We start from the raw sequence: 26851 nt of genomic DNA, 5'->3' as shown, positions 1-26851 counted from the left end.
ATCTCTGGTCACGTCGTCATTTTAAATGCTGGCGCGAAACCAATTCACATGTTTTACCTACTAAATTAACGCATTCCAAACGTTGTCTCTCCTCCAAATGTCAAAACAACCTCTTCAGCTCGCCCTTAAAAAACCCCAAATGATCGACATTTCCGAAGCCCTCCACTTCGGCTTCTCTAATAACCCGAGTTGCTTTGGGACATTAAACCTCATAATCAAAGCTATTCACTTCTCCGCGTGGCTGATATGCTATAAGGAATATTGAGAGAAACACATGCGCGATTCTTGGGGAAGCATATACTTTTTCTAGAGCTTTAATAGGTAGCAGAAATATGCGATGAAATCTTGGCGCAATGGAAAGTCTCAAATTGCAAAATTAGCACATTTTTGTACTCAGTAAAGATAGCTATCGCTTTTACTCCACCGCGCCTATTCATGAAGTAATCAGCAGTATCCTTTTGAACGCGCCTGCTTGGTCCAGGGTTGGTACACCTGGTGTAGTAGCGGCGGCAACTGAGCTGGCCGTACTCGAAGAAAGAGCAGAAACCAGGTGCAGGATAATATGCCGTTCATTCGTTTTTGCCGCGCTTATATAGCCAGCGCGGCTACTTATCCACTGCTGCTATCAGTTCACAAGTAGTGCGTCATGCACAGGCTCTATCACATTCCTCCTTCACCCCAAGATCACGGTCTTTAACCCCTGGCTTTATCGACGGAAATCATGTACCGGTCAGGTAGTCTCCGGGTGTGCTGAGTTCTGCGCAGAGGTGTTTGACCGTCTGAATAATTTTCGGCTTGCGCCCGAGTATCCCCTATGTCGGCAGCTGGCGGTTGCGCTTCTTGCTGTTCCAGTGGTGGTGGTGGGTTCCGATTTGTAGCATCTTTGAGAAGGGGAGGTGCAGGCGTGCCCACCTCAGGAGGTACCTGCTGGCGTGCGAAGAAGCCCTCTTGATGATGTGCCTTTCCATCCTTGCTGGGTTTCCTCAGGGCAGGCATGCCCACCTCATGATGCGCCTCTTGGGGCTCGGCGAGGGCCTCCTGATGACGTGCCGTGTGCTTTGTCCTGGGTAATCTAGGACCCACCGCCTCGGTCTCTAATCCTGCATGTCGGAAACAACTTCGCTAACGCAAATGGTCAATATGAACATGCCGGACGACGTTCTGCGTCCCTACAAGGTAGGAGGAGGAGGAAGATGAGGAGGAAAGGCAGGGAGGTTAACCGGTAAAGGAGCTGGTTTGCTACCCTGCACTGGGGGAGAGGGGTAGATGGGTATAAAAGTTGTGGGTGAGAGAGGGATGGGTGATGACAGTACAGTTACATCACAGACATGTCACATGACATCACTTCACAGTCATATCACGTAACCTCAAAAATCATAGCCTTTCGATCAGTCCTGTGCTTTTCATAAAGCGGAGCAGTGTCTGGGAGGCCTTCACCGCAGACGATCGCCGTGGCCAGGGACCTAGGATCATAATTTCTGTTAGTGGGCGTCCATCTAGACGCTCCAGCGCACGGCATAGGCACTGTCTTTCCTCGCTGTATATGGCGCACTCACAAAGAATGTGGCCTATAGTCTCTTCGCACACGCAGTTTGTGCATGCAGGGCTATTTGCCATACCTATCACAAAAGAATGAGTTTGTAAATGATACACCAACCCACAGGCGGCACAGCAAAGTTTCTTCACATCAGGGTAGGCCAGGTAGAAGCCGGAGCTTCAGGTCAGGGTCCAGGGATTTTAAGCGGCAGTTCGCAAAGTGTTCAGAATTCCACAAGGAGAGCGTGTGTTCCCGCGCAAGTGTGCGAAGCCTGCCCGCTGCGTCTGCCCTGGAAAATGGAATCAACACACAACCTACAATGTAGGCTACAGGCTTGACTTGCCGTACTATATGCCCTTCCGTCCATGACACCTTTTCTTTCCTGACGGGTTTCACGTATACGAAGTCGCCCTCCCTAAATGAACGAAAAATCGATCTCCGTTTGTCAAGCTGTCTTTTTACTGCTTCTTGCTTTCTATCTATGTCATCATGAAACGACAGCTTTAGTAATGAAAGCTTTGTGCGCGGCGTTCGCTTCAGGAATAGTTATGCAGGTCACTTTCCTGCTACCGTGGTAGGTGTCCGATACGCCAGCAAGGAGTGATCCAGTCTCCCCCGCAGCGGTCTGCTGTTAACTCTCTCGCTGTCGTGAAGGAGCTGCTTGCGAAGGCTCTTCTTAACCGTTTGAACTGTCCTTTCGGCTGCCACATTGGACTCAAAATGGTATGGCGGGCTGTACGTGCGTCGGATGCCGCATGCATCGAGGAAGTCCTGGAATTCCTGCGAAGAAAATTGTGAACCATTATCAGAAACCAGTTGTTCAGGGAATCCGTAAGCAGAAAAGAGACTTCGCAAGCACTCTATGGTCTTTGGTAGTTGAAGACATAGGGAACACTTCGAGCCACTGTGAAAACGAGTCGACAAACAAGATAATTGTCGTTTTTTCAAACTGAAAGAAATCCACATGTACTCGCTGCCAGCATCGGGAAGGGGGGGGGGGGGGGGGCGGCATGGCTCGAGTGGAGCACGGGCAGCAGTATTTTGTATTACTTGGAATATGCTGCAGTGTTATACAGTTGTTTCGATATCCGAGTCTAACCCTGATCACCATGGCAGGCTGCGTGCGAGCATCTTTATGTGTGACGCCCCAGGGTGTTCTTCGTGCAACAGTCCCAATACAAAGTCCTGCAACTTTGTGGGGACAATAGCTCTGTTCCCCCACGTGACTCAATCTGCTTCGAGAGATAATTCCAAGCGTTTGTTATAGTACGGCACAAGCTCGGCGTCTTGTATTTGTGCTGGCCATCCTTCCAGTGTATCCTTCCTTCCCCATCCTTCCAGCAAGGTTCACATTGCTGAACATGCGGCCATACTTGCTCGCTTTAGGAATATCTTTGGCCGTCAGTGGCGTAGTTTGGAAAACGGCGAGGGTGTATACTTCATCTACATTGGTTCCCCCTGCAACAGGCAGTCTGAAAAGCGCATCTGCGACTTGCATTTGAGATCCTTTCCAATATCCCAAGTCGTAACAATAAGAAGCCAAAATTAAGCCCCATCTTTTCATTCGAGCAGCCGCCAGAGATAGAACAGACTTCTGTGACCCTAAGGTGCCTAGCAATGGTTGATGATGCGTGAAAAACGTAAAATGTCGCCGATATAGGTAGCGATGACACTTTTTGAGGCCAAAGATTATCGCCAGTGCTTCTCGCTCGATGTGGGCGTAGCCCCGTTGCGGTCGCAATAACGTCTTGGAAGCACAAAAAGCAACGAGTTTTTCCATGCCATTTGGAAGTATGTGAAATATAACGTCACCGAGCCCATACTGTGATGCATAAAAGTTCATAGCCAAGGGTTGCTTTGGATCCCTTATAGTCACCACAGCTGCAAGATAGAGGTATCTGGTAGATAACTCCGGAGGTATCTACCAGTGCCTCCATCTTGCAGCAGGGCATACATCGGCCAAACAGTCCGGTGCTTCAATGAGCGGGCCCTTGAACACAATAGGTCTATGCGCACCGGCACAGGTAGCAATTTACCTCTGCATTGCAAAAGCTGCGGATGCGACCGCTATCTGAATAAAACCCCTTTCCTCGGTAGGGCAAGGAACAAGACTGAAAGAGAGTTCATCGAGGCATTCCTGATTGCCAAAATAAGGTGACGACTGTGTGAGTTCGCAGTCAGTATCGCTATCGAAACAGGAGATCGAGTATTTAGAAGAGCGTGTACGGGTTTCGACAGCCGCTTTGATTCTGCCATAAAGTGCTGTTGTAACTGTCGAGCGTTTTTCGCGATAGTGTATTTTTTTTTTTTGTTGAGAGACTATATAAGCCAGCTGCTTCGTCAATAAATCTATTTGAAAGTCAGCGCCTTGTTTGTGCCTGTGTGTTTCTTACGTCTCGTTTTCTTAGCACAGTTTTACTCGTTCAATTAGTATCAACCAACTAGCCCTTCAGAGTGTATTAGTTTACATTGAGCTTGTAGTCACCACAAGGCCGCATTCTTGCTCCTCCATCCTTTGGTACTACTACAAAATATGTCGCTCAATCGCTTCAAGTGACCCAATGTAATACGCCGGTCCGTTCGAAGAAATTCCTCGGGCACAGCTTGTCTCAAAGCAAAAGGCACTGGTTTACTGTTCGGCTTCAAAAGAACTTGTGCCCTGAAGCCCGTTATCAGCCCCATTTGCGGCGAAAATACAAATTCAAATTTCCTCTTTAGTTCAAGTACAGCATCATCTTGCTGTAAAGCTTTAACTTCCTGCCAGTTAAATTCAAGCTTACTCAGCCAATTGCGACCCAGTAGACACGCAACTCTTTCCCACCATAATCTATTACCAGTACCGGCATAACCTGAATTTGATCACCCGTATTCGGCTCACACGTTTGCCGATCCTACGACCGGCAGTAGTTCCCCTGTGTATGTCCTTAAAGGAACGGTAGATTTCCTACTGAAAAAATTGTATAAGGCAATAACCTGACATTTTCTCACACAATCTCATTCAATTCACATGCAAAATCACATACAAGTCGCATATAACTGCACAAGGTCTCATAGTTTCTTGAACATTATCATAAATCATGTACGATATTTTATGATAATCATGTGCACCGTAAGAGAGAGAGTTTATGCGATTTCGTGAGGTTATTGTTCCGTAGAACATTTGATTTTTCAGTAGTGTTCCTCCACTGTCAAGTGTGGAAACTTGCGCCGAATAACCGATTTTCGCATAACGGTGACTGACGCCCCTGGGTCAATCTGCATTCGTACGGCCTGTCCTTCCATCTTAACAGTGACATAGTATGCAGACGTACTCGTTTTCACACTGTAGATTTGTTGCTCGTCCTCCGACTCACCTGCGAGACTATCGATAGCCTTCAGTGCCTTCGTTTTGCTCGCCTGCTGTCTGCACATTATTTTCAAGTGACTCTCCTCGTCGCCAGTAAACGTAGAAGCGGCAGCAGCCGAGCTGGCCGTGCTCGAAGAAACAGCCGAGACGAGGTGCAGGACAAGGAATGCCGTTTATTCGTTTCTGATGCACTTATATCGCCAGCGCGGTTACTTATCCGCTGCTGCTATCAGTTCGCAAGTGGCGCGTCATGCACAGGAGCCATCACACCTGACTCGCAATGAAAGGACCCTGGAAGGTTTTATTCCCTTAACCCTCCCAAATCCAAAATGAACTCAGAAACTCGAGTTGAAAGCTCCTGCAAAATTGGCCATGCCACGTGATCTCGTGATCGCGTGACGACACACAACACTCTGAATAATCAGTGCACGGCTTTGTCAGCTGCCGACTACCGCTTGTCAGAGCCAAGGCCATAATTTTTCTCTCACAATACCGACAAAGCGGACGCCGTGGATTTTCGGTTAATTTGGCCTTTAACGCTATAGAGTGACAATAAACGCGTCTAGTGACGACATTTATTTGGTGCAACAAACCAGCTAAGCTTAATGTTGTGGCTGTCTTTCCAGATCCATTAGAGAGCTGTAAGCGCCTGCAGCGCCTTGCAGAGGAACGCAGCAATGAGCGTCCTTCTAGAGGGGCTTGCCTCGTCGCTCTTGGACTGGCGACTAATCTCCACTGCAGTGGTCTTCGCCGTCTCATACTTTGTGGGCCACTTCTATCACAGGGTGTCTAAGTACCCAAAAGGCCCGTTCCCACTGCCAGTGGTGGGAAACCTGCTCAGTAAGTCTTCACGGACAGTGATGAAAGTCACCTTTCACTTTCCTTGCGCTTTTCACTTATTTCAATGTGCCTTTTTCTTTCAATGTCAAACTCAAAAATCCTGCTTTTCACTGCTTGTCTAATCTTGCATTTCGATACTTTGATTTGGCACATTGGATGCGTATCTTCTTTAAGCGCCTCTCGCCTCAGTAAAAGTCAGGCCACAAGACATGAAATTGAGTCGATCAGTGCAAATTGAAGCTCTCTTGACACTCATAAAGCCTTGGCCATGACCAAGTTTGCTTCTTTAGGCAACGAAGTTTTTTTTTTTATTATTCGGCCGTGCTGGACTTACCCAAGCGGCATGGTTTACATAGAAATGGCGTAACTTGGAGAGTTTTAAATAAAGCTGTTCAGTTTTACGGCACTTAAAGGTGACCAGAACGCAATGCCGGCTTTTTTTATATAACTGATAGTAAATACGATGTCATAAAGACGGCTAGATACTTGCATTTGAGACAGGGTAGAAGAATGTAGAATGAGCCAATATTATTTAGCGGTTATCCTTGGTTTAAGTCACTTTTAATTCAAGATTTCTACATGACATCGGAAATTTAGGCTTAACGTGGCGTCCTCGCTGCCTTTTCTGTCCTGCCTACTTTGTTCAGTAACTGCTAGCTTTGGAGCGCCAGCTTTACGCAGGGATGAAATTGAAAGCCCTCTGTGCCTCTCATGATTTAAAATCGCATTCTCCCCTTACTGCAGCACTACGGAAAGTGAGCAATTTGGCATGCAAGGCAAATGAGTGGTCAAAGGTATACGGCGACGTCTTCACCTTGTGGATGTCCCACAAGCCCATGGTGGTTCTTAATAGCTACGCAGTAATCCGCGAGGCGTTTTTGGATCGACGGCACGAGTTTGCCGGTCGCTTCCCGACAAAGATGGGTAAGTATGCTAATGGACATTGATGGACATTGATGGGATGTTCCCATCAAATCTGATATGATTTTGAGAGAATGGAAGCAATAGAAACCACGCCATTTAAGCTAAACTCGTCAGAAGCAATCCGCAATGAGCCTTTTGAGTCAAAAGCAGCAAATAGTAATTTATGCTGCAAAATAAGTTTATATCTTTATTCGCACTCTAAAACTCACTGAGACACAGTTCGAGTAGTTTATGTCATGTGGCATGACTGCTACAAAGAAAGAAAGAAGGTTATAGTCTTAAGCAGCTATGTTTATCGAGAAAAAAGAAATACGCTTGTGCCTGTGTGGCACGTATTTATACCAGGCTGTAAATGTTGTGGTCACGCCCCTTCAAGAACTTCTGCCCTGAAAGCTGCCGTATTATTTTTCAATAGCACAATTATAACGGCAAAAAGATTGCGTTGCTATGAATGCGCGCGGATATTATGCACAGTTCACTACAGCACCGGAGGTTTTCGCTGCTCGGGAACTGCTTGGGCTTTCAGTGGGGCTATTAGAGAATAACAGACGCAAGCTTTTGATGCACGGCTTTTTATAAGGGCACCACTACAAATTTTAAAATTGCTAAATAATCTTTGTAGTTATGGTATTATTTTACCGCCATGACAGTCAAATGTTACGCCTTCAAGCGCATCAGAAAACTAATACTTTCAGTAAAAATAAAAAAAGCCTTTTTCTTTGCTCCATCCTTCCGAAATTATGATCATTTTGTTGTCAGAATTGCGGAAAAGCGTTTGTAGACAGCAGCCCACGATAAATATCCCGAAAAAAAAAAATGACCACCCAAAATAGCCGGATCCTCCAGCGGCATAGCCAGAAATATTTTTAAAGGGATGGTATACGTCGACAGTAAACTAATATGAAAGGCAGATAATGAGTGAAAAAGAAAGGAGAGAAGGAGGGAATAACAATAAGGAGAAAAATAAAAAGAGAGAAAGAAATTGCCCAATCTCAACTTCGATAGTTTCTTTGAGCTTGCTTCTAAAGCTGTAGCCTATAAGAGCCCACATAGACACACCCTAAGCCGGAGATTGAACGGATATTTGAGACCCGCAATGAAACGGCGCTATATCAGCCATACTGAACAAAATGAGACATTTAGCGAGGCGGTGGTGAGTCTTACTGGGATTTCAATACTGAACGAATGGAGGACAAAAGCTACACATATAGCATAGGTGGTTATCCGGGGGATGTGTTGCCGCTTGTCCACATATCAATGTATACGTACACTAAATGCAACAGGTTTGCGGTAATTTAGGCTGTTGCACCCAGTTTTATTTCAGCGCACGCAATCAGAGACGCAGCGTGAACTACAGCTCTTTAGAACAGGAACCATTTTTCTACAAAAACACTCTTCTTACTTTTGGTTTTACATTTAACACATCGATGTGGTGTGTGAATAGCATGTTCGAAACATTGCAAAGGAGATGGATAGAGGCGGACATAGCAATCAGAAAATTTTAGGGAGTGTTTTGCCGCCAAAACATCCTCCCTGGCTACTTCCGTGACTCGAACCTCATAGAGCGAGGTAGTGTTTGAGACGGTATAAGTGGTCCACGGTGCCTTCTTCAAGTCAAGTAGAGAAAGAAAAGTCGCTGAAGGGTTAGGAGCCGATGGGTGGAATGCGACACCGCGCCGGCGATATAGCGTAGGGGAGAACGTTTCAGGGCATTACAAGAATTGAGGCCGCCTCATGTCAGAACTAGTAAAGAAAGTTAGGGGGCCTTTAGACCTTCTCTTTCAAGCGCATGCGGTGACAACAATTATGGTTCGTGTCTGCGGCTTCCTTAGCAAATCTTGTTTATTGTACCTGCAAATTGCTGCTCGCCTAATCACTACTTCTTTAATTTGTCTTTATTATCTCAAAGATACTCATTGCTACACAGTGGTAAGCTATTAGGTGAAAAACGACCTGGCATAGATACAAAATCCCGCTCTACCCAAGCCGCCCGAACCTACCTGTGTGGCCTAGAATACCGCGTCTTGTGTCTGCCACACGTCGCAGGTCGTGCCAACTCGGCCATGTCACGTGGCCCCGTGACGTCACAAAATCCGCTGACCAATCAGTGCCCGGCCATGTCAACTGCCAACTACTAAATGAATGCTGGTGGTTACATAGCCCTGACGCCGAAGCCAGAATTTTCATCAGAAAGACATTTTTAACTCTGTCGCGCCACACAGCAGCTTTTCTAAGCTATGAAAGACCACATGATGACACACAGGCAGCACATTTGCCCGGCCAATTTTAAAAGTGCGCGTGGACGCTGAACCTGTGAGATCTGGGCAAACAGAAGAATCCCAGAGACTTAATTATAGAACCCTTGACTAATATGCTGACCCCGGCGCACTTTTCAGTGTCGACGTCACGTGTTTGAAGTGGATGGCGCTGAATATTTATGTCAAAATTAGATGCGTCTCTTGCTGCCGTATAAGCATATATAGCCCTAAAGAAGGGTAGAAGTAATTTTTGTTTAGACCAAGATTAGGGCGCGGAGTTACACTCAGTGTCCTTTTAAGTGGCCCACTCTCGGTGAACTTGAAACGCCAACGCCAGTGTTTTGTACGTTCACTGCTGAAAACGGTACGAATTGTGACATGGGTTTGAGGTTTTATTGAACATTTCCGAATCGCAACATTCCTTGCCTTTGTTAAGGAATGTTAGAGTTCTTGAAACAGTCGCAAGAGCTAATCGCTAATAAATGAGGCATGTTGTTTCCGTTATGGTCGTGAAATGATGTCGCCTGCATTAGATTAAAGCCGGAACTACCATTCAAAATAAGCTTTAGGAAGGCAACAGAGACCGTCGCTAGAGCTGCTAGTGTGCTTTTGATAGATTAGGGGTAATAGCAAGTTCCTGCTTCTCACTGCCAGCGTCACGTATCTTTAAGAAGGACCGATACCTGCGGCGGATATTATCGAGGCTGACTGTCAGGCGTCAGAACATATGCATTGAACGTGTACATCTGCTAAATAAAGGCTTCAGGCAATGACCAATAATTTCGCCGAACCGCTTTATTTCTACTTATAGGAGCCTTGCAAACACAGGGACACCATGATATTCTTTTTGAAGATTACAACCCTCGATGGAAGGCTCTTCGTAAGGTGGCTTTGCTCGCCGTGAGGTGAGTATGAAGTAGTCGACGAAAAAAAAATCTCATGGGCATCATGTCTGCTCAAGTTTCGTGCAATATTGAGGATATTATGTCGATCATTGTATTTTATTACCGATAAATATCGTTAGACTGTTAGGACTCTCAAATCGTCGCACTCGCTAATGCTATTCAAAGTACCATTATTACCCGACATTACCAAAGGCTATAATCTTCGCAATTTATTCCGTCTATACACTGTGCCTTTATTATTACTAACACCAATAAAATTCATTGCAGGAAGTATGCTGTCAGCGAAGCGCTTGAAAAACTGTGCACAGATGTAGTTGACTTCTATGTGGACTCCTTGCAAGAAGGACCGCAAATTGTTGATTCGAGAAAGCCGTTTTTCCGCATCCTGTACGACCTGATCGGAGTATCGGTCTACGGAACAAGGTTGGAAACCCTTATAATTCTTACTGAATATTTGTGTTCCCAATTAAGCATGAAAAGAACGTGTTTGAAAAGGAGATGGCTAGGAGCCCTAATAGAAAACAAAATAGCAAAAGAAAAAGCTACACACAGATTCCGCATCCCCGCCTATACACGAAGCCCACAGTGGAAATTATAGGCTCATTGTTTAAAGGGCAAGCACATCGGATCTTAATTCGGCACCTGCTAGAATATATCGGGGCATAGAAGTCAACTTTGGTTCGAGGGACATTGACCAGTGCATTAAAAGTTTCTTTCTGGGCAAAAATCAGTCTATTTCTCTTTGTGGATGCAGGAAAGATACTCATCCACTTACGAAATGAACGTTTATCATCTGAAAGTTCTCAATATAAAACTCTCTATCGTCAAGTAAAACGGACGTCTTTCTTTACGCTGTTGAATGGTTTCAATCGTTGGGAAGTGAAAAGTTCAGCAGCACACCCTCTGGTTCGCTTGCGGCCAGAGCTGGGGGCCAATGCCAGTGTTCTACTTATGAAATATTCCAGTGAGAGCGATACCTGCTGTCAGCTTCCCGCCTTGTCTAGCTATAAAAACAACAACTTTGTGCGAGAATGCCATCTCTTGGTAATTAGAACTTCTTACCGCCTCGATGCAGATCAATTTATAATTTGCTTAGCACACCTTAAGGGTTTTTTTTTTCTAAAGCGGTATTTTCTACATAATCACGACCATGATAGAAATAGCTGAAAGTAAAATATTGGACGGTAATTATATATATTTTTTTTCTTAAGCAGTGGTGCTACTGGCGCAAGCATTTGAAGGGGTATGGATATCAAATTCATATGCGCATGTAGTAATTAGAATCATGCACAGCAAGAAACTTGAACTGCCACGCGAATTGCTCCAGAAATCGGCAAATAAAATGCGACTCAGTTCTTTAATCCCGTTCCATTTTTATTTTAACCGCAGATCGACTGATGAGGTGTCTCAGACGAATTTTATAAATGTGAGGCATACGAAAACAGCCGTACGCTAACTGCTTAGTTGGTTCCAGTTCAGATGTACTCATATGCAACTTTGCCCAAAAGATGGAATCGGGGAATAAAAGAAGCAGCAGCAATACATCGCAGTTTTCGACGACTCACAAGACCTCACATTTACTGGGATGTCGCAACAGTTCAAAGTGAAACGTAATTGAGACGACAAAAAAGTTACATATAAATTATTCATCTAACAAAGGTCAATTTGACGTTGCCGTTCATGTACACAGTTGATTTGAACACTGCTAAAAAATAGGCATCCAAAATTTAACCATCCTCTGCTCCTTTAAAGGCGTTCGTTTCCTAGTTTTTTCTTGCCTTGGATGTCTCACATCCGCCCAGTGATGCCATCTGACGTCACAAGTGGAGGCGCCTATGCAGTTGGATGGAAGTTATTGGGCGTTGAGTAATCTAAATCGTACGGCTTGGTATGTATCAGGAGATTCGCCCCCCCCCCCCTTTTTTTTTGTAGATGTCAAGCATTTTTTCCCCAATTTATACAACACAGTCTAAGCATTGGTAGGTTCAAATATATTCGAACGATTTGTTATATATGCGCGCATCCTGTGCACCGAGGGTGTTCATTTTGTTTGGCTTTAGTTTTGAGGTTCTGTTCAGTGAGACTACTTACATCAGGCGAAGGAAGGAGTTGGTTCGACACTTTGATCTTATGTGAAGCATTAATGACCATATTTCTAAGAAGTACATTCGCCTGCTTGAGTTCACTTTACCTATTTAAAAACGAGTCACGAAAGGCTGAGAGACACACACACACAGGATGAACGCATAGCTACCAGCCGTGTTCGCACTCGCAGTTTATACTCCTCGGCCTGCGTGAACAGCCTACTGTGTTGAGCTGTTTTGTAACAGCAGTTTCGGAAATATATCAATATTGCCGTTAATCATCACTTTTGCGTAGCACGTGATAACCGACACATACTAAATGTTTTTTGTACTAACTCTTGAACTTGGTGCCGGTAAAGCAACGTCTGTTGGTAGAAAAACAGATAGAAAAATAAACTCTAATTAAAAGAAAAACGGAGAGGTCAGTCACAGGCCTTGGGCCCGCAACTGAAGCAAAACAGCTTCTGCCAATTCGCGGACCTAACGAAAAGTTACCGGTTGTCAGTGCTTCAGGCTTGAGAGCAAGATCCACGTTGCAGCACTTATCTGGCACTATATGAGGAGCGCTGTCCAATACCGGGAATTTCTTGTACAGGCTTGACGAGGATAGCAAGGAAATCAGGCGCCTTGAAGAGATCGACCACGAGTTCTACGAAGTGTCCCCTGACGGCTTGCCGAGCGACATCGCGCCCTGGCTGGGTGTATTGTACCGTGGGCGGGAAAAGAAGATTGAAGCCATGTTTCGAGAGTCGTGGGAAATCGTTAATAGGCTATATACCAAGGCCGAAGCCTCTTATGTGCCAGGTATGCATTTCTGATTTAGAGCCATCGCTTCAGAGCACACCCTGAGTGTGCGGCGTGCTTTAATCATTAAGACAACAAGAATGAAATGTAATAAGGGAAATTACAACCTTCGTTGAGCTGTGTTCTTTTGGGATAATTTTGACCTCGATCTACCTTGCTCCTGCAGGAAAGACGGAGAACTTCACCCACGCAATGCTTGCAGCTCGTGAAGAAGCAATCCGAGAAGAAAAAGGCGACGCGGAGTACCTGACCAAGGGCAATATGGTCCAGGTCATTTTGAACATATTTGGAGGTACGCATAGCGCTGGTTCTGTTAGTAGCTGGTGTTTTTATGCTGCTAGTAAAAGCTGAAAGGCGGGCTAATTGATGGATCGCCATCTTATGAGTTATGTTGACGGAGCTAGAAATATTATATAATAGCTGCTCTGTATTTATGCTATTTCCTCATGTCATAACTCTATGCATATTGTGCATTTAGAAAGCCAACTTTAGCTGGAAGAACGGTGCCGTGAAAACAAAGAGAATACCGATCATTTTATGCAAGGGGATTTGTTGGAGCTCGCAAGAAAGAGATGGTTTTACAAACGTTTTTACTGTATACCCGAAACATTTGTTTCTTCACGGTGAGCACAAATTAACAGGAAAAAAAAAACGGAAAATTCGGGACTTCCTTTTCATTTCAAATGTATTCCTAGTACAACGAAAATCAGGTCAACTTGATTCCATTTCTGTTGCGTTTGGCAACACACAGCTTTTGATGATAACAAAAATCCTGTACGTTGCTGTCCGGACTACAAAGCTTCATATCCTTTTTTTTTTATTGTTCATGAAACACAGTGCGTGTCAAGACCTCAAGATGAAATCATACCTCAGAAATGCCTGATACAAGCTCTGTGCACACTGCCGCGGTAGTTCGTGGTAAGCGAGCTCGACTGCTCATAATGAAGACCGCTGTTTGAACCGAGTTTGCATTGTTTTGAGAAGTGTTGTTTATGCTGTTTTCGCCCACATCTGGTTGGTGGAAACAGCGGAACTGGAAGTTGCGGTAGCGTTAATGTCATTGCTCGCAGTGACAACCAAACTGAAATCCGATTTCGGTTTTTGTACCAATGAGACGACGCCGAAAACGATGAAAACAGCGCGACCTCAGAATACATACCATGGTCACTGCGGTCATGTTTCTAATGAGGTTGAACGCAAGGCAGGCAAGAAAAGTTCATATGGCCTAAATTTCCGAAGCCCTCCACCACAGCGTACCTGACAGCTGATGTTGGTTTGGGACTTTCAGCGGCATACACCATACCATACCGTACCATACCATACCATACCGTACCATACCATACCATACCATACCATACCATACCATACCATACCATACCATACCATACCATACCATACCATACCATACCATACCATACCATACCATACCATACCGTACCGTACCGTACCATACCATACCATACCATACCATAACCTACTATAGAATGTTATACCATATAATATACTATACTTTACTGTTCTATACCCTTTCATGCCATATGCTATCTCATACACCATGTCGCACCATAGCATACCGTAGCACAAGGCCGCTGCAGAATGAAAGACCAGTAACCGGCCACTTTGCCAAAAAGGCCAGACTTTCGAATACGTTTACGACAGGCTTATCATCCCCGCGCGTGACATTGAGCACTGCGGCCACTCAAAACAAGCGCCGGTGACACTTTTGCAGCGTGACCTGCACCGTTGAAGGCTGACGGATTATTCTGTGGAAGCGAAAGGATTCTGAAGCAAGGTAGATATACATTGTCTGAAGCAATGACTGCTACGGATGGATGGATAGAATATTGGAGCGTTCCCTTTGAAACGGGGTGGTAGCAGTTGCTATAATGCTCATTTGTTCCCCCTATATCTTAATTATTATTTTAGATTGGTTAACTCTAGCATCATTCTATTTATTGAATTTTTCTTTCTACATTACTAATATTATGTCACCTTTCTGCTATTAAGCCACCAATCTGCCAATCGTTTTTTGCTAGCTTCCACCGCAGGTTCATTCACCCGGCCACTGCTATCTCTAAACCCCAGAGCTTCAGGAACAGTGACTGCGCCTGTATCGACTTAACGATGGATACCATTACATTCGAGTATAATATGGTTAATTGCTTCTGGGGATTTACCACATACTGCACATGTGTCAACTTCCTTGTTAAATATCATTTTGTAGCTGCGTGTTCTAAGGCACCCTGATCTTGCTTCAAAAAGTAGGGCACTGCCTCTTGAGATATCAAAGAAAGCTTCCTTTCTGATCTGCCTTTTCCACTTTCGGTATAGTTCCACACTGTTTCGTTACCATCAAAATTATCCAATTTTTGCCTACAGTGTTTTTCACCTGTTGCTTAACGCTTTTTATTTCTTCGTCCTTGTGACCAGCGTACTTACTGGTTAGTTTATTAGTTTTTTCCTCCATTGTGAGTCAACGCTTTTTAGGTATAGGTATTTAAATACTGTAGCTGTCCATCTATTACTGTGCGATTTCCTCAGGCGTTCCTCATATAATACTTTACTCTGAGCTTCTCGTACTTCGAAAGTTGACCAGCCCTTATCTCCCTGTATCGCCTCATTTGTGGTTTTGCCGTGAGAACCCAGTGCTAATCATTCGACGGCTCACTGATTTATTTTTTTAAATTTAGGCAAAAAAGCGCATTTCCGAAAGTAAGCCCGGGCACCATATTTCTTTTCTAAATACCCCTCAAAACCTCATACCTGTTGTATCCCCAAAATGCCCTATGCTTCATTATCCCGGCATTTCTTCCCCTTTTGCCTTAAGTGATTGCTCATGCTTTTCAATGTATTAATCCTTCGTTTACCCCTAACCCGAGATATTTATATTCTGCCACTCTAGGTATTTCATGGCCTTGTATTTTAAGACCCTGATCAGTTGAGCCGTTGAAATACATCAGACCCGACTTAACTGCGCTAAAACGGAAATCTAGAGCGTCCCTTTTGTCTCTGCAATACTTAACCAGAGTTAGGAATTCTTCTTGACTTTCTGCTAGCAGCACAATATCGTCCGCATACATTAAACAGGAGAGGCGGTGCTCTACCTTCATTCCGCCTAATCTATATGACAGATTAAAACCTAGGTTACTTTTTTGTATCCTCCGTTTCATATTTATCATATAAAGCGTGAACAGCAGCAGTGATAGAGGACAACCTTGTCTTAATCCTTTTGCATACCTTGACAGTTTCCGTACTTCTTATCCCTTCCCATGTAATTTCTACTTCGTAGCTCTACCTTATCGTAGCTCTTAAATGACTCGGCTACAACTGATGTAATATAATTCACTGCGTTGTCTTCCTTTAAACAATTTTCCTCGTTATCTTGAATCTGGTCCTGCTTTCTTTGATTCTTTTTACCCAGCCAGCTTATATGGCTTCAGAATTTTCTTGGTCTGCCTCTAGTGGCATCGTGTATGTCAGCCATCCAGTGATCGGTGGACGGCTTTATTTTACTTTGGACGTTGTTGTTGTGGTTGTGGCTGTACGAAGAAGGAAAAGAAAATGCATGGGCCTGCTACTGACTCTGTACCTGAGCCACCTCCGCTGCCTCATGCGGACAGAAGAGAGAAAGTAGAAAAGAAAGAAAAAGAAAAGGGAAGGAAAGACGCGCGCCGCAACAGTCGTCGTCCACCGCCTAAGCGGTGGCGGATGCATAACGGCCTACAACAGATAAATTCCGGTGGCAGACTAGCCTCCGCCGTAAGCAGTGGTGACCTACCTGTCCCAGCCCCATCAGGGTCAGGATAAGCCACCCTTATTCACCTCCTTCCTCTCCCACATTGGACGTGGGCCTGTACATCAATTTTCGTTTGTCGATATGATTCCCTATTTTGGTCTTTTTCCTCCTGAGACACCTGTGCTTTCTTTGCCTCTCGGTGTTTCGTTGAAGCTGCCCGTCGTTGTTGAATGGCCTCCTCTTTCCATTCCAGCGGTTTACTACTTTAACCTCCTTAATATTTCTCCCTATGAGTAGTTCTACCTGTTAATAATCCAGTATTCCAAAGGGCTTTTCTCTATTGCTTCCTCTATGTCTGCTGCTATCTGCGCTATATGATAGTCGTTTAATTTGGCGTTTATTTTTGTCTAAGTTCCATTTCTCTTTTCATCAAGGGCCCCATCTGCAGACTAATACGTTTTAGATCCCTTCCAGGACTATACACTCCCCTTCTTCGTCTATTTCCATTTTTGTGACCTTGCTATAAATTCTCTGCGACATTAGACAGTAGTCAATGGTCGTCTGCCTGTTGCGCAATTCCCACGTCATATGTCCCTCGCATTTGTTTTCTCTATTTACAATAACTAGGTCGTGTCGCTCACAGGAATCTAGCATTAGCTTCCCGTTACAATCCTTGTATCCATCCAGATCGTCGATGTCGCCGTTCATGTCCTCCAGCAGAATAATATTGGCCCCGTCTCCAAACTGGCTCATATCGACACTGAGACATTCAAAGAGATCCTTGTTTTCTTGCCTGCATTGGTGTTCTGTTCCTAAATAAACTACCCCTAGCCATGTCCTTATGCCGGCAATTGTTTCTGATAACCAGATATGTTATTTGCAACATGATTTCATTATTTGCCAATTTGTTCCTCGGTGTAATAAACTTACCTCCCCCTCCCCCCTTTTTTTCCCATACACGGAAGCACCATCTTGTGGTCATCGCATGCGCGGCTGCACAATGCATGCACAGGACTAAATATCGCGGGCCAACGAATCACTTGTATGAACCACCGAAACACTTAAACGGCTCTGCAGTAAATTGTGTCATCATATACGTTGTGAAGTTCGCATGATGAATAGAACATACAAATAGCGTAGGGCGGTGCAATTGATTCCAACACATGGTGAAGCGCGCAAGTAAGCTTCCATGGCCGCTGCACGAAATATTTTAAGCCATCGCGCAATTTTTTTCTTTATTGCGTGAGAAAACTTCCGAAGAGGAGACATATATTGGATGCGCTACGCACGCATGCACTTTCTCGCGCTATATACCTTTCAGTCTCCATCAACTTCCATTAGTGCTCAAGGTTGGTTTCAAAGGGCGAATGTACAAGTTCAAATGTGAATGCGCAGCCGCTTATCAAAAGATGCCTATCGCCTCTTGACGCATGCTTTAAGGGAGTGCGCAAAAGCTGAGTAGGTTTTTATTAAAGAGGCGTTTACTCATTACCAACCACTCGATGGCAGCCATACGGCTACAAGGAAATATATGTAGTACCTTTCTCAACAGGCAGGGTTCTGATAAAGGTGTATAGCTTTCCTTCGTAGCCGCATGGCTGTGCTTGGTAGGATGCTTATGAAAAATTACTGCGTTACTGCACTTACCCTGTGTGTCAGGAGGGTGGGGGCAATTGGTAGCACGGGGGGATTCTGTTTGTACAGTCTTTAACCCGAAGCGCTCGGGCAGCGATGCTATTCCGCAGGCGCCTAACGATCGACTTTTCGATGTGGGAAAGCGCTAGGATAAAGAGCAAAGCTTGCTTGGCACCATTTTCAACCTATATCCGGAGCTTTGTATCCATCCACGCCTTTCGGCTACGAATGACACCAAACTCACACTGATTGCTGCACCAAGTTGCTAATGTACCCCCCCCCCCTCCTCCCCCCCACCCCCCGAGAAAAAAAACTATATTTTGGGTTAACATAGAATTATATCATAAGCCGCAGTGAAGTGTAGGATGTATAACCTCTTTCTGTGCAAGCTCGTTAATAATGAGCATTTTAAAGTTAGAGCTCAAAAAACAACCACACTGACAGAGTAACGATTGAGCGCTCGTGCTTGTCGTTAGTCTGTCTTTGTACGCTCTAGTCTGTCTTTATAAGCTCTAACGTTATACGGTGCAGGATGTATAGTGTAAAAGAAAGAAGAAGTCAAGAATAGTTTTGCTCCAAGAAACTGCTACAAGACAGGCAGTAATTTGGTTTTGCACTGCACGTGGCAAATAGTTTATTTAGTGTACCAAACATAGGGAATTACGGTACTGACATATTCACAATGACGCTGGCAGCCAAATTTAGTTCTTACGCCTTACTTCTTTTCTTACTTCTTACGTTTTACTCACTTAGTTCTTACTTATGTTACGTCTTAGCCGCCACTGACACATCGGCCGGGGAACTTCAGTGGCTCTTCCTACAGATGACTAATGAGCCGAGGATTCAAGAGAGGATACAGAAAGAAATTGAAGACAACATAGGTAAGAGTAGTCAACGACTGTCGGTTTCCCTGAGAAACGATTTTTCTAATTCATTTTATCGCATCGGCTTGATACCCTTTTACTGTGAGCATAAAAGCCAGTTTGCAAATGTGCTACTTTGCTTACGTAACAAGTTACGACTTAGTGGACACGTTTGAGGCGGAAACCTATCCTAAAACACTAGCTCCCATACAGTACCTTTCTTACAGCTTTCGGTGTAGGTTTGACCTTTTCGTATGTACAACCTGTATTAGCGATAAATGGCGTTTAATAAAATTTCAATATAGATTAGTACGCAAGCGACTGCCCTGGTCAGCTTTTCAGGAACAAAAAATGAAGGATGGTGACGGAGACATACCAACAGCCATATAACCATGCCTTTTCGATCGCCTTTACTGACGGTTGTTGGGCATCAGGAAACGGATTCATATAGCCTCGAATATAAGAGTGAACGATTTGCTATCGTTAGCCGTCTAGCGTCTGATTGAAATCCGAGAGTCGTACTAAAACGTTCAGAAATAGCCATAGTACTTTTAGGAGTTTCTAAAACATGAATACCTTATGCGCTGGGACCAAACTAGAATTTTGGCCATATCGCTCAACATTAAACAGTCGCCCTTGGTTAGCGCCACACCGCATACGTTTGAACGCCTTAGAAAAAGCTAGAAAGGAATCGCCGGCCCATTTGGAAGGTGAACTTAGGTGTATCGACGCAGACTTTATGGCGCGGATTGCAGAAGCTCCTCACCATCCACTTCAGAGCAGGGATGATTAAATCCACTTTTCCCTTAAGAAACTACAAAAAAAAAAGAATTACATGCAACGTTTATGAGAGCAGTTCACGTAAAAATAATGTTTTCACTGCCAGAAAGGCATCATTAGAAGAATAAGAAGAATAAAATGCGATATATCAGAGGAAAATCCTCACTTTTTCGCGAGCCCGTTCGTAGACAGATTAATTTTTCCGTAAGGTCAGTACGTTTTCATGATTAATTGGGCCACATTTCTAGTATGGTGTTTTCTTTACATGATGTGAGCGCGTGCCCATTAAATGTTAAAATGACTTTTTCTTTCTTATCTTTTAGCTTACGCCCCGCCGGGGTGGCGCAGTGGTTACGGCCCTCGACTACTGTTCCCAAAGACGCGGGATCAAATCCCGGCCTCGGTGGTCGCTTTTAGATGGAGGCGAAAAGCAAGGCGCCCGTGTGCTGTGCGATGATGGGGCTGTGACAGATGGGCCACCGCCGCTTGCGGTGGTGGCTGGCCTGTCACGGGGTTTTTGTCTGTTGTGGGCCGTCGTTACGCCTGCCACCGTTTCGGTGGTGGACGACGGCTGTTGTTGCGGCGCGCGTCTTTCTCTCCCTCTTCCGTTTCTTTTTTCTCTATTTTCTCTTCTGTCTGCTCGAGGCAGCGGAGGTGGCTCAGCAACAGAGCCAGTAGCAGGCCCGTGCATTTTCGTTTCCTTCTTCCTACAGCCACAACAACAACAACATGTCAGTGCACGTTAAAAAACCCAGGTGGTCTAAATTCCCGGAGTCCTCCACTACGGCGTCTATCATAGCCAGAGTCGCTTTGGGACGTTAAACCCCACAAACCAAACCAAACCTTTAGCTTTCAGCCGAAAGTGTCTTGGATGTTTCTGTTTTCTTTCCAAGGGAGCGCTCCACCTACGTACGCAGACAGAGACAAATGTCCCTTTGCGGTGGCCTGCTTGCTGGAGACACTTCGACACTACCCTATCGCACCAATGGGCATACCCCACAACACTTCGACAAACACCAAAGTTGGTAAGCCCTCGTTAAGCTCTTCCGATATAGGAAACAAAAATAGTGAAGTAGTAGGCAAGGGTGCGCGGCTCCCATCAGTACAGGGAGGAAGAAACGAGGCAAGAGTGCATTCCGGTTTTATTGCTTGAAAGAGACGGGGTAGTGAGCGACTGGACCTAAGCAGAATATATGGGATATCTTGAAGCGAACTTTAAAAAAGGAATTGCCAATAACGCCATTCGGTATCCGATATCTGCCATGCGTCGACCCTGAAGGAGTGCCGAGTGACATGCTGATGCTATTATGTATGCATAGCGTATGGAAAACGCGTATGGATGTCAGGCATGAGCGAATCGTTGTACACCCCGCTCGACACTACTTCATCGAGAGCGTGGTATACCTGAGAGAAATTCTGCGTGCACAAGATAATTCTCCGGAATGGCTACCTGTACTGGACCAGCTGGCTTCAGTAAAGCCCTTTTAAATCTAGCGCTTTAGGCAGAAAGTGCCTAGTGCTTTTAGCATTCCTTTTGTTTTGCTTTGTTATTGTGTATTCAGAGTGTATGTTGTGTGTTAAAAAAATTGGTAATAAAGAAAAAGAAAGCCACGGTGGTACAGTGGTAAGACGCCCGACTACTGTGTTGGAGTACCCGGGTCCGATCCCGACCAAGGCGGCTGCGTTTCGATGGAGGCGAAACGAAGAGGCGTCCGTGTGCATGTGCTGTGCGATGTCAGCGCACGTTAAACCACTACGGCTCCTCTTTCTCTCTATCCACTTTCACTCCCACCTTCCTCCCTTACCTTACGGCGCGGTGCAAGTGTCCACAGAAACAAGTGTGACAGATGCTGCGCCTTTCCCTTCTTGTGAACAACTAATTATTTATTATGCTTTTAGAAACAGTTACTCTCCGGCACGTATTACACCCTCTCTTTTGCCTTCCGAAACTTTATTAGCGTTCTGAAAATAGAGTGATAATGAAATGGTTTACAGTTAACTGAACACGATTTCCGGGCAAGTAGGCCTCTTAAAAACAAGTACACATATCTTTTTTAATGGATACTTAGCATACGTGCCAATGACGGCTAATGATACCATTCAACTCTTCGCCAAGGCTGAAAAAGGTAATATTGAAATTTTGGCCAACGCGTTCGAGCTGAGACGCAATTCCCTACTTATTCGATATGGCTGTGCAAAAATTGAGAATTTTTGAAGTGTAGAAAGACGTTAAATGTGCCAACCTCTCTACACTCTCTGCACACCTAATGTTTTTCTACAAGCCCACAAAAACTGGTCATACGCTTCTCAAGTGGCGGTGTTTTCAGACGACTTTGTTGACTGTGTAGGAGATACGCATGCGCAGTGACTGCCAGCCACATTCCGCACCGAACGCTGCTACAGACGCCGACACGTGCCTGTATCGATTAGCCGCTTTAAAAGACCACAACTTCACTCATTCCCTCAATAAACGCTCATTCTGTTCGGACCTGTCTTGACTGTAACATATTCTGTATGAAAGAAAGCTGCAGCACAAATATAAATGTGGGCGAAAGAGAGATACACGGTGGCGAGAAGGCGCGCGCTAACAGTAGGAAGTAGAGAAGGTGCCCGTTACAGAATAAATTTTCTGAAGCAGAGGAGTACTGCGCACATGCATGTCACTGTGTGTTCTCCCGTTCAGGTCTCTGCTCGCGTGGCAGCGGGTTCCTTCAAAATACTTCTAGTTTCACAGGAGTTAAGGTGTTGCGTTGAAGGTGATACTTTTTTAATATTTAGCGCCTTGAAATAAAATAAAGAAATGAATTTAGATTCCTCCTACTGCTTTTGTAATGTCCTTCAAAACTTGCTGGTGCAGATAGAGAAAGCAGCTTCTAAGTCATGCTGTTTAGCGTGTATGGAGATTAGGTCGTCAGTGTCAATGTTTGCGGACTCCCTCCTCCCTTTCTAGTCTTCTGTCCGCTACAAATCAAATATTCCGTTGCGTTTTAAGTGGTATTTCCTGCTGCCGGTCACCAGATGGCACTTCATCATACTTCATTTCAGTTTTTGTGTTCGTAAAGACTCTCTTCTGTGGTTATTTCACATGGGGTGGAGTTAACATAAGTTATAGTAACACATTTTCATTATGACAGGTGAGCTCAGAACTTGTCTTGAAATATGAATGGACAGCCGATGGCTGCAAGTTTGTGGCGTAGGTCATTCCAATAAATTACTGTTTGGAGGAAAAATGACTCGAAAAGGTGCTGTCTGAAATCAGTTGTTTATTTAGTGTTGGTTGAGAGTCGGCAGTCCGTCTGCATGGCCCTCGATAATTCCTCGGGCATAGGGGGAATAGGACGTGCCTGTTCCTCGGCGCATTCCTCTTTTCCATTGCGGAGGTGCTTAAGGGTTTTGCGGCGTCGCTTCCTGACAAATAGCGTTCAAGTTTCGACCAGATTAAGGATTTGTAAGCAGGCATCTGTACACGTTGAGGAGTGCATCTTTCGTCAGCTGATGAAGGCGACGCTGAAGAAAGCCTAGTTTTTATTTGCAGATGAGATTAGATTTGTTACGTTCTCGCGCCGCGAACATCCTGTTAACAGTGATACCTAGTGGTATATGATAAAACAAATTCAACAGAAAGATTAGACATATAATATGCCGACAAACGTCAATTGCGACCGCGATGAGAAACTTGAGCTGGATATTTGTGGAGTAAGGGGCATCAGCGAGAGATTACACCACGCTTGAGTGCGGTAAATGCATTCGTGGAGGAATTCTTGATCGACATTATTAGCAACCGTGATATAAATAACTTCTAATAGTAACTTAACCTGGGCAAGAAATGTAACTACGCACGTGCAATGTTGACAAAGCAAGCCCAGTAGTGTTTTGATCAAATGAGAATCAACAAAGGACTATTATGAACTACGATATACTGCATACGAAACAGCGCTTTTGTGGTTAATAAGATGACATTCAACCTTGGTTGGGCTTAGGACATTTGAAATGAAGGCCAAGTACGCCTAAATTATCCAGTGTCTCCAAAATAATATAATGCATTCAACCTCTCCCATGTTATTATGCAGAATGGGTTTAACTCATTATTATCCATTTCTAATGTGTTCGAGTGGACACGCCAATTTTCGCGGTTTCCGTGACAGTAACCCACCAATTTTACTCATCACCCCCTTCCCCCCGAATTCATTGCGCGCAGGTAACCTGGACATACCAAAGGACACTGGCATAATGTACAACATCTACGGCGTAAACCACGACCCCAGGCTCTGGGAGGAACCAGAAGAATTTCGACCTGAGCGGTTCCTGGACCCGGCCAGCGGGAAGCTTCGCCAAGATATGTCTTCGCTGCTTACATTCGGTCTGGGGCTCCGGACGTGCCCCGGAGAGAAGCTCGCACACATCGACATGTTCTACATCCTCGTTCGAGTTTTGCAACGGCTCAACTTCAGCGCTTTGGATAATCCCTCCAACGTGGACTTGAGCGGCTCCGGTGCAAGCCTGTTCTTATTGCCCACTCAGCAGAAGATTGTCTTCAGGAAGAAAAGCTAAATTCAGGAAAAAAAAAATTTTTCTCTAAAGTTTCCTCATGAAAGAATGGAATGAGAGATTGGGTCACTATTTCTCTTTCTGTTCTGACGCAAGAAAGGGAAACGCCGACAAATGTACTTTAATATGCCACTAGTTTCACCTGCATGCTTACAGAAGCCCCTCTAGATAATATTTGCATGAGCGAAGCCAAACCGGAACATTCGAAGCTCGAATTTTATCCATGTTTCAGGTCATGGAGAAACTGCCCCTTATTTTTTGGCGTAACGCTGTGTCCGTGTGTACGAATGGACATGCCTCTCAACACACCTCTGCTTAAAAGCTAAACAAAAACACTGAGGTAACAGCACTGAAAAAGGACGAATTGGTCAAACATTATTGACAAATTTGGAGCCGGATCTTTCAGCAACGGCCTAGGCGTAGCGGTCGATTCGTTCCTAGAGCTGTTGGCCACTTCCCTCGAGTCAACGAATGTAGAATGGAATGGAAAGGTTTTTCTTCAAAGATAAGGTGTATATATAGGCTCGTACATAGTCCCCAACGTAAGCGACACATTTATTGTCTCTAAAGGCAAACTGTTAAACCTGGGCTTAGAAAATACAAATGTGACACATGTCTTTGGATATGTAGACTATTTTAAGCGTTTTAGAATGTCACGAACAGGAAATGCCTAACCAAGTCTCATTTGTGCTGTCAATGTCTACTAATGACCTCACCCCACTAATCTTGACACGAACTTCCGGTAGAAAATGCGATGAGACTTAAAACATAGAAATTCATTGTTTTCGGGGCTTGGTATGCTGGGGTTATCAGCCGAGAGCATGTAAGGGTATCTAGCCGTGCGAATCTTTGCATGCCAAAGTAATTAAAAGATCGATTGCTCTATCCTACCTAACCAATGCATTTAATAAACCATGTAAGCATCTTATGCAAAATATTTTCTATCAACAGGTTTTTCACCGCACACTGGCGGTCTTTCCTCATTGGGTCCTTTCACCTGCCGCTAGAACAAAAATACCATAAAAGCCTAAAGCCCCCTAGATGCAGCAGCACTTTCTAATAGGCAACCCAGGAGAGGAGTATGCTTTCATTCCCATTCAGCTGCATCCCACAACCTACAAAAATGGTGGCAGCAAGTGAGGGAATGTGTCGCGGTGTTCTTCTCTGCTCAGAAGCGGCTCGGAACTAAGTGCGTCAAGGTCAACTAAAAAAATCGCCAACCCACCTGTGAGACATAAAACGCAGCCAGACGCACGTAAGTTGCAATAATAAGATTGTGCACTCTAAACATATCTTTGTTGTTCCACATACTTTGGACACACGGTAAAGTCATAAATGATAGACTGTACGAGGATCAGTATAAGACAGATCTGGTCACGTAAGTGCCCACGGTAAGAAACATCAATACCAACCCGATTTAAAAAATGCCTGTGTATTGAAAAGGGCTCGAAATAAAATCAACCGAGAAATACTTCAAGCAGTAGAAATTATAAAGCATCGAGAATCTTGCATAAGCAGCTTGTCAGTATCCTTGCCTGATAAGGAGTTAGTGTTTCTGGGAGTCAGTAAATGAATGGCGCGTTTACTTATGATGTGTTTATGCTGTGATCCTTTCATGTTTGTCACTCGGGCGCAGATATATAATCTGCTGTCCTGGAAATAAACTACCAACTTTTTGTGCACCTTACACGTTTTGCGTAGAATTTTTTCCTTTCTCAGCGCCACCTACTTTAGTCATATTGAACCAACTCACCGCCCGAAATGAAAATTCCGTCCTAGCGATAACCTAGCTTAGAATGCGTGTGGGATTTATACAAGCTCGCAGAAGTTCGCTGAATTTAAAATTCTATTACTTTATTATAAGTACTATTCTGCGTGAGGCAGGACGTTCCTCACGTATTAGGAAAAAAATTATTCATATATTTCTCCACATTTATTGGGGCGGTTGCACACATATATAAAATGCTTTGTGTCATCACGTGCACACGCAGGTGCCGCCGCGTAATTGTGCTCGTAGGTTTTGCTATGGGCATTCCGAATATCTTCTAAACTTTTCTCTTTACATGGCTTTAATTTTGACTTGCAGCCGTTTTGTAGCCTCTATTTTTCATACTTTCGCACGCAATTCTCCAGGAAAAAAAGTTGTTTGCAGGTTAAGCACGGCTTGTATTGCTGCTTTGTAACATCTGAAAAAATTGTGGCTCTTAACCTAAAGGCTTTAGTACTTAGAATTTGTTGTTCTGTAATAAAAATTTGCTGCTAATCATATCCTGCTTGTTGGCGGTTGGTTGTGATATTAAATAGTTTAAGGCAGAGCCTATTATCGAAATTTTGTATTTCTAGATATGGAAGCAGTTAGAAATAAAAAAAAACAAAAAGCAAGAATAGCTAACGTAAAGCTAGAAAAACAACGCATGCACTTATTCAGTGTACGTTTTTGTGCTTATCTGCACTGTCTGATTTGCGCAAGTTACGTTTAGGTGGAGGGCAGAGAAGCCGTACACCATGATGATCCACAAAGCATAAAAAGCGTCGAATGAAGCTGAGAGTGCCGTCAAACTGTGAAAAATGACTGGTAGCTGTGCTATATA

The 26851-nt window shown here is 44.4% G+C and overlaps 1 protein-coding gene across 1 annotated transcript in view; it reads left to right on the top strand.

The window, feature by feature from the left end:
* The window catches only part of LOC146199563 (cytochrome P450 1A1-like), a 31187-nt gene extending 5223 nt beyond the window's left edge, over window positions 1-25964 (top strand). The window contains exons 2-10 of the mRNA XM_084595075.1: window positions 5510-5723; window positions 6468-6647; window positions 9717-9810; window positions 10078-10233; window positions 12490-12698; window positions 12865-12990; window positions 18846-18950; window positions 20606-20737; window positions 23911-25964. Of these exons, the coding sequence (XP_084451201.1) occupies window positions 5561-5723; window positions 6468-6647; window positions 9717-9810; window positions 10078-10233; window positions 12490-12698; window positions 12865-12990; window positions 18846-18950; window positions 20606-20737; window positions 23911-24263 (1518 nt within the window). The 5' untranslated portion in view covers window positions 5510-5560 and the 3' untranslated portion in view covers window positions 24264-25964. The remainder of the gene's footprint in view (window positions 1-5509; window positions 5724-6467; window positions 6648-9716; window positions 9811-10077; window positions 10234-12489; window positions 12699-12864; window positions 12991-18845; window positions 18951-20605; window positions 20738-23910) is intronic.
* The last annotated feature ends 887 nt before the right edge of the window (window positions 25965-26851 follow it).

Source organism: Amblyomma maculatum, chromosome 2, assembly GCF_055883805.1.
Source record: "Amblyomma maculatum isolate TAMU_Amacu chromosome 2, ASM5588380v1, whole genome shotgun sequence".
NCBI classification, from domain to species: Eukaryota; Metazoa; Arthropoda; class Arachnida; order Ixodida; family Ixodidae; genus Amblyomma; species Amblyomma maculatum.
Note: the sequence above shows the minus strand (reverse complement) of the source record. Positions and strands in the feature narration are given on the sequence as shown.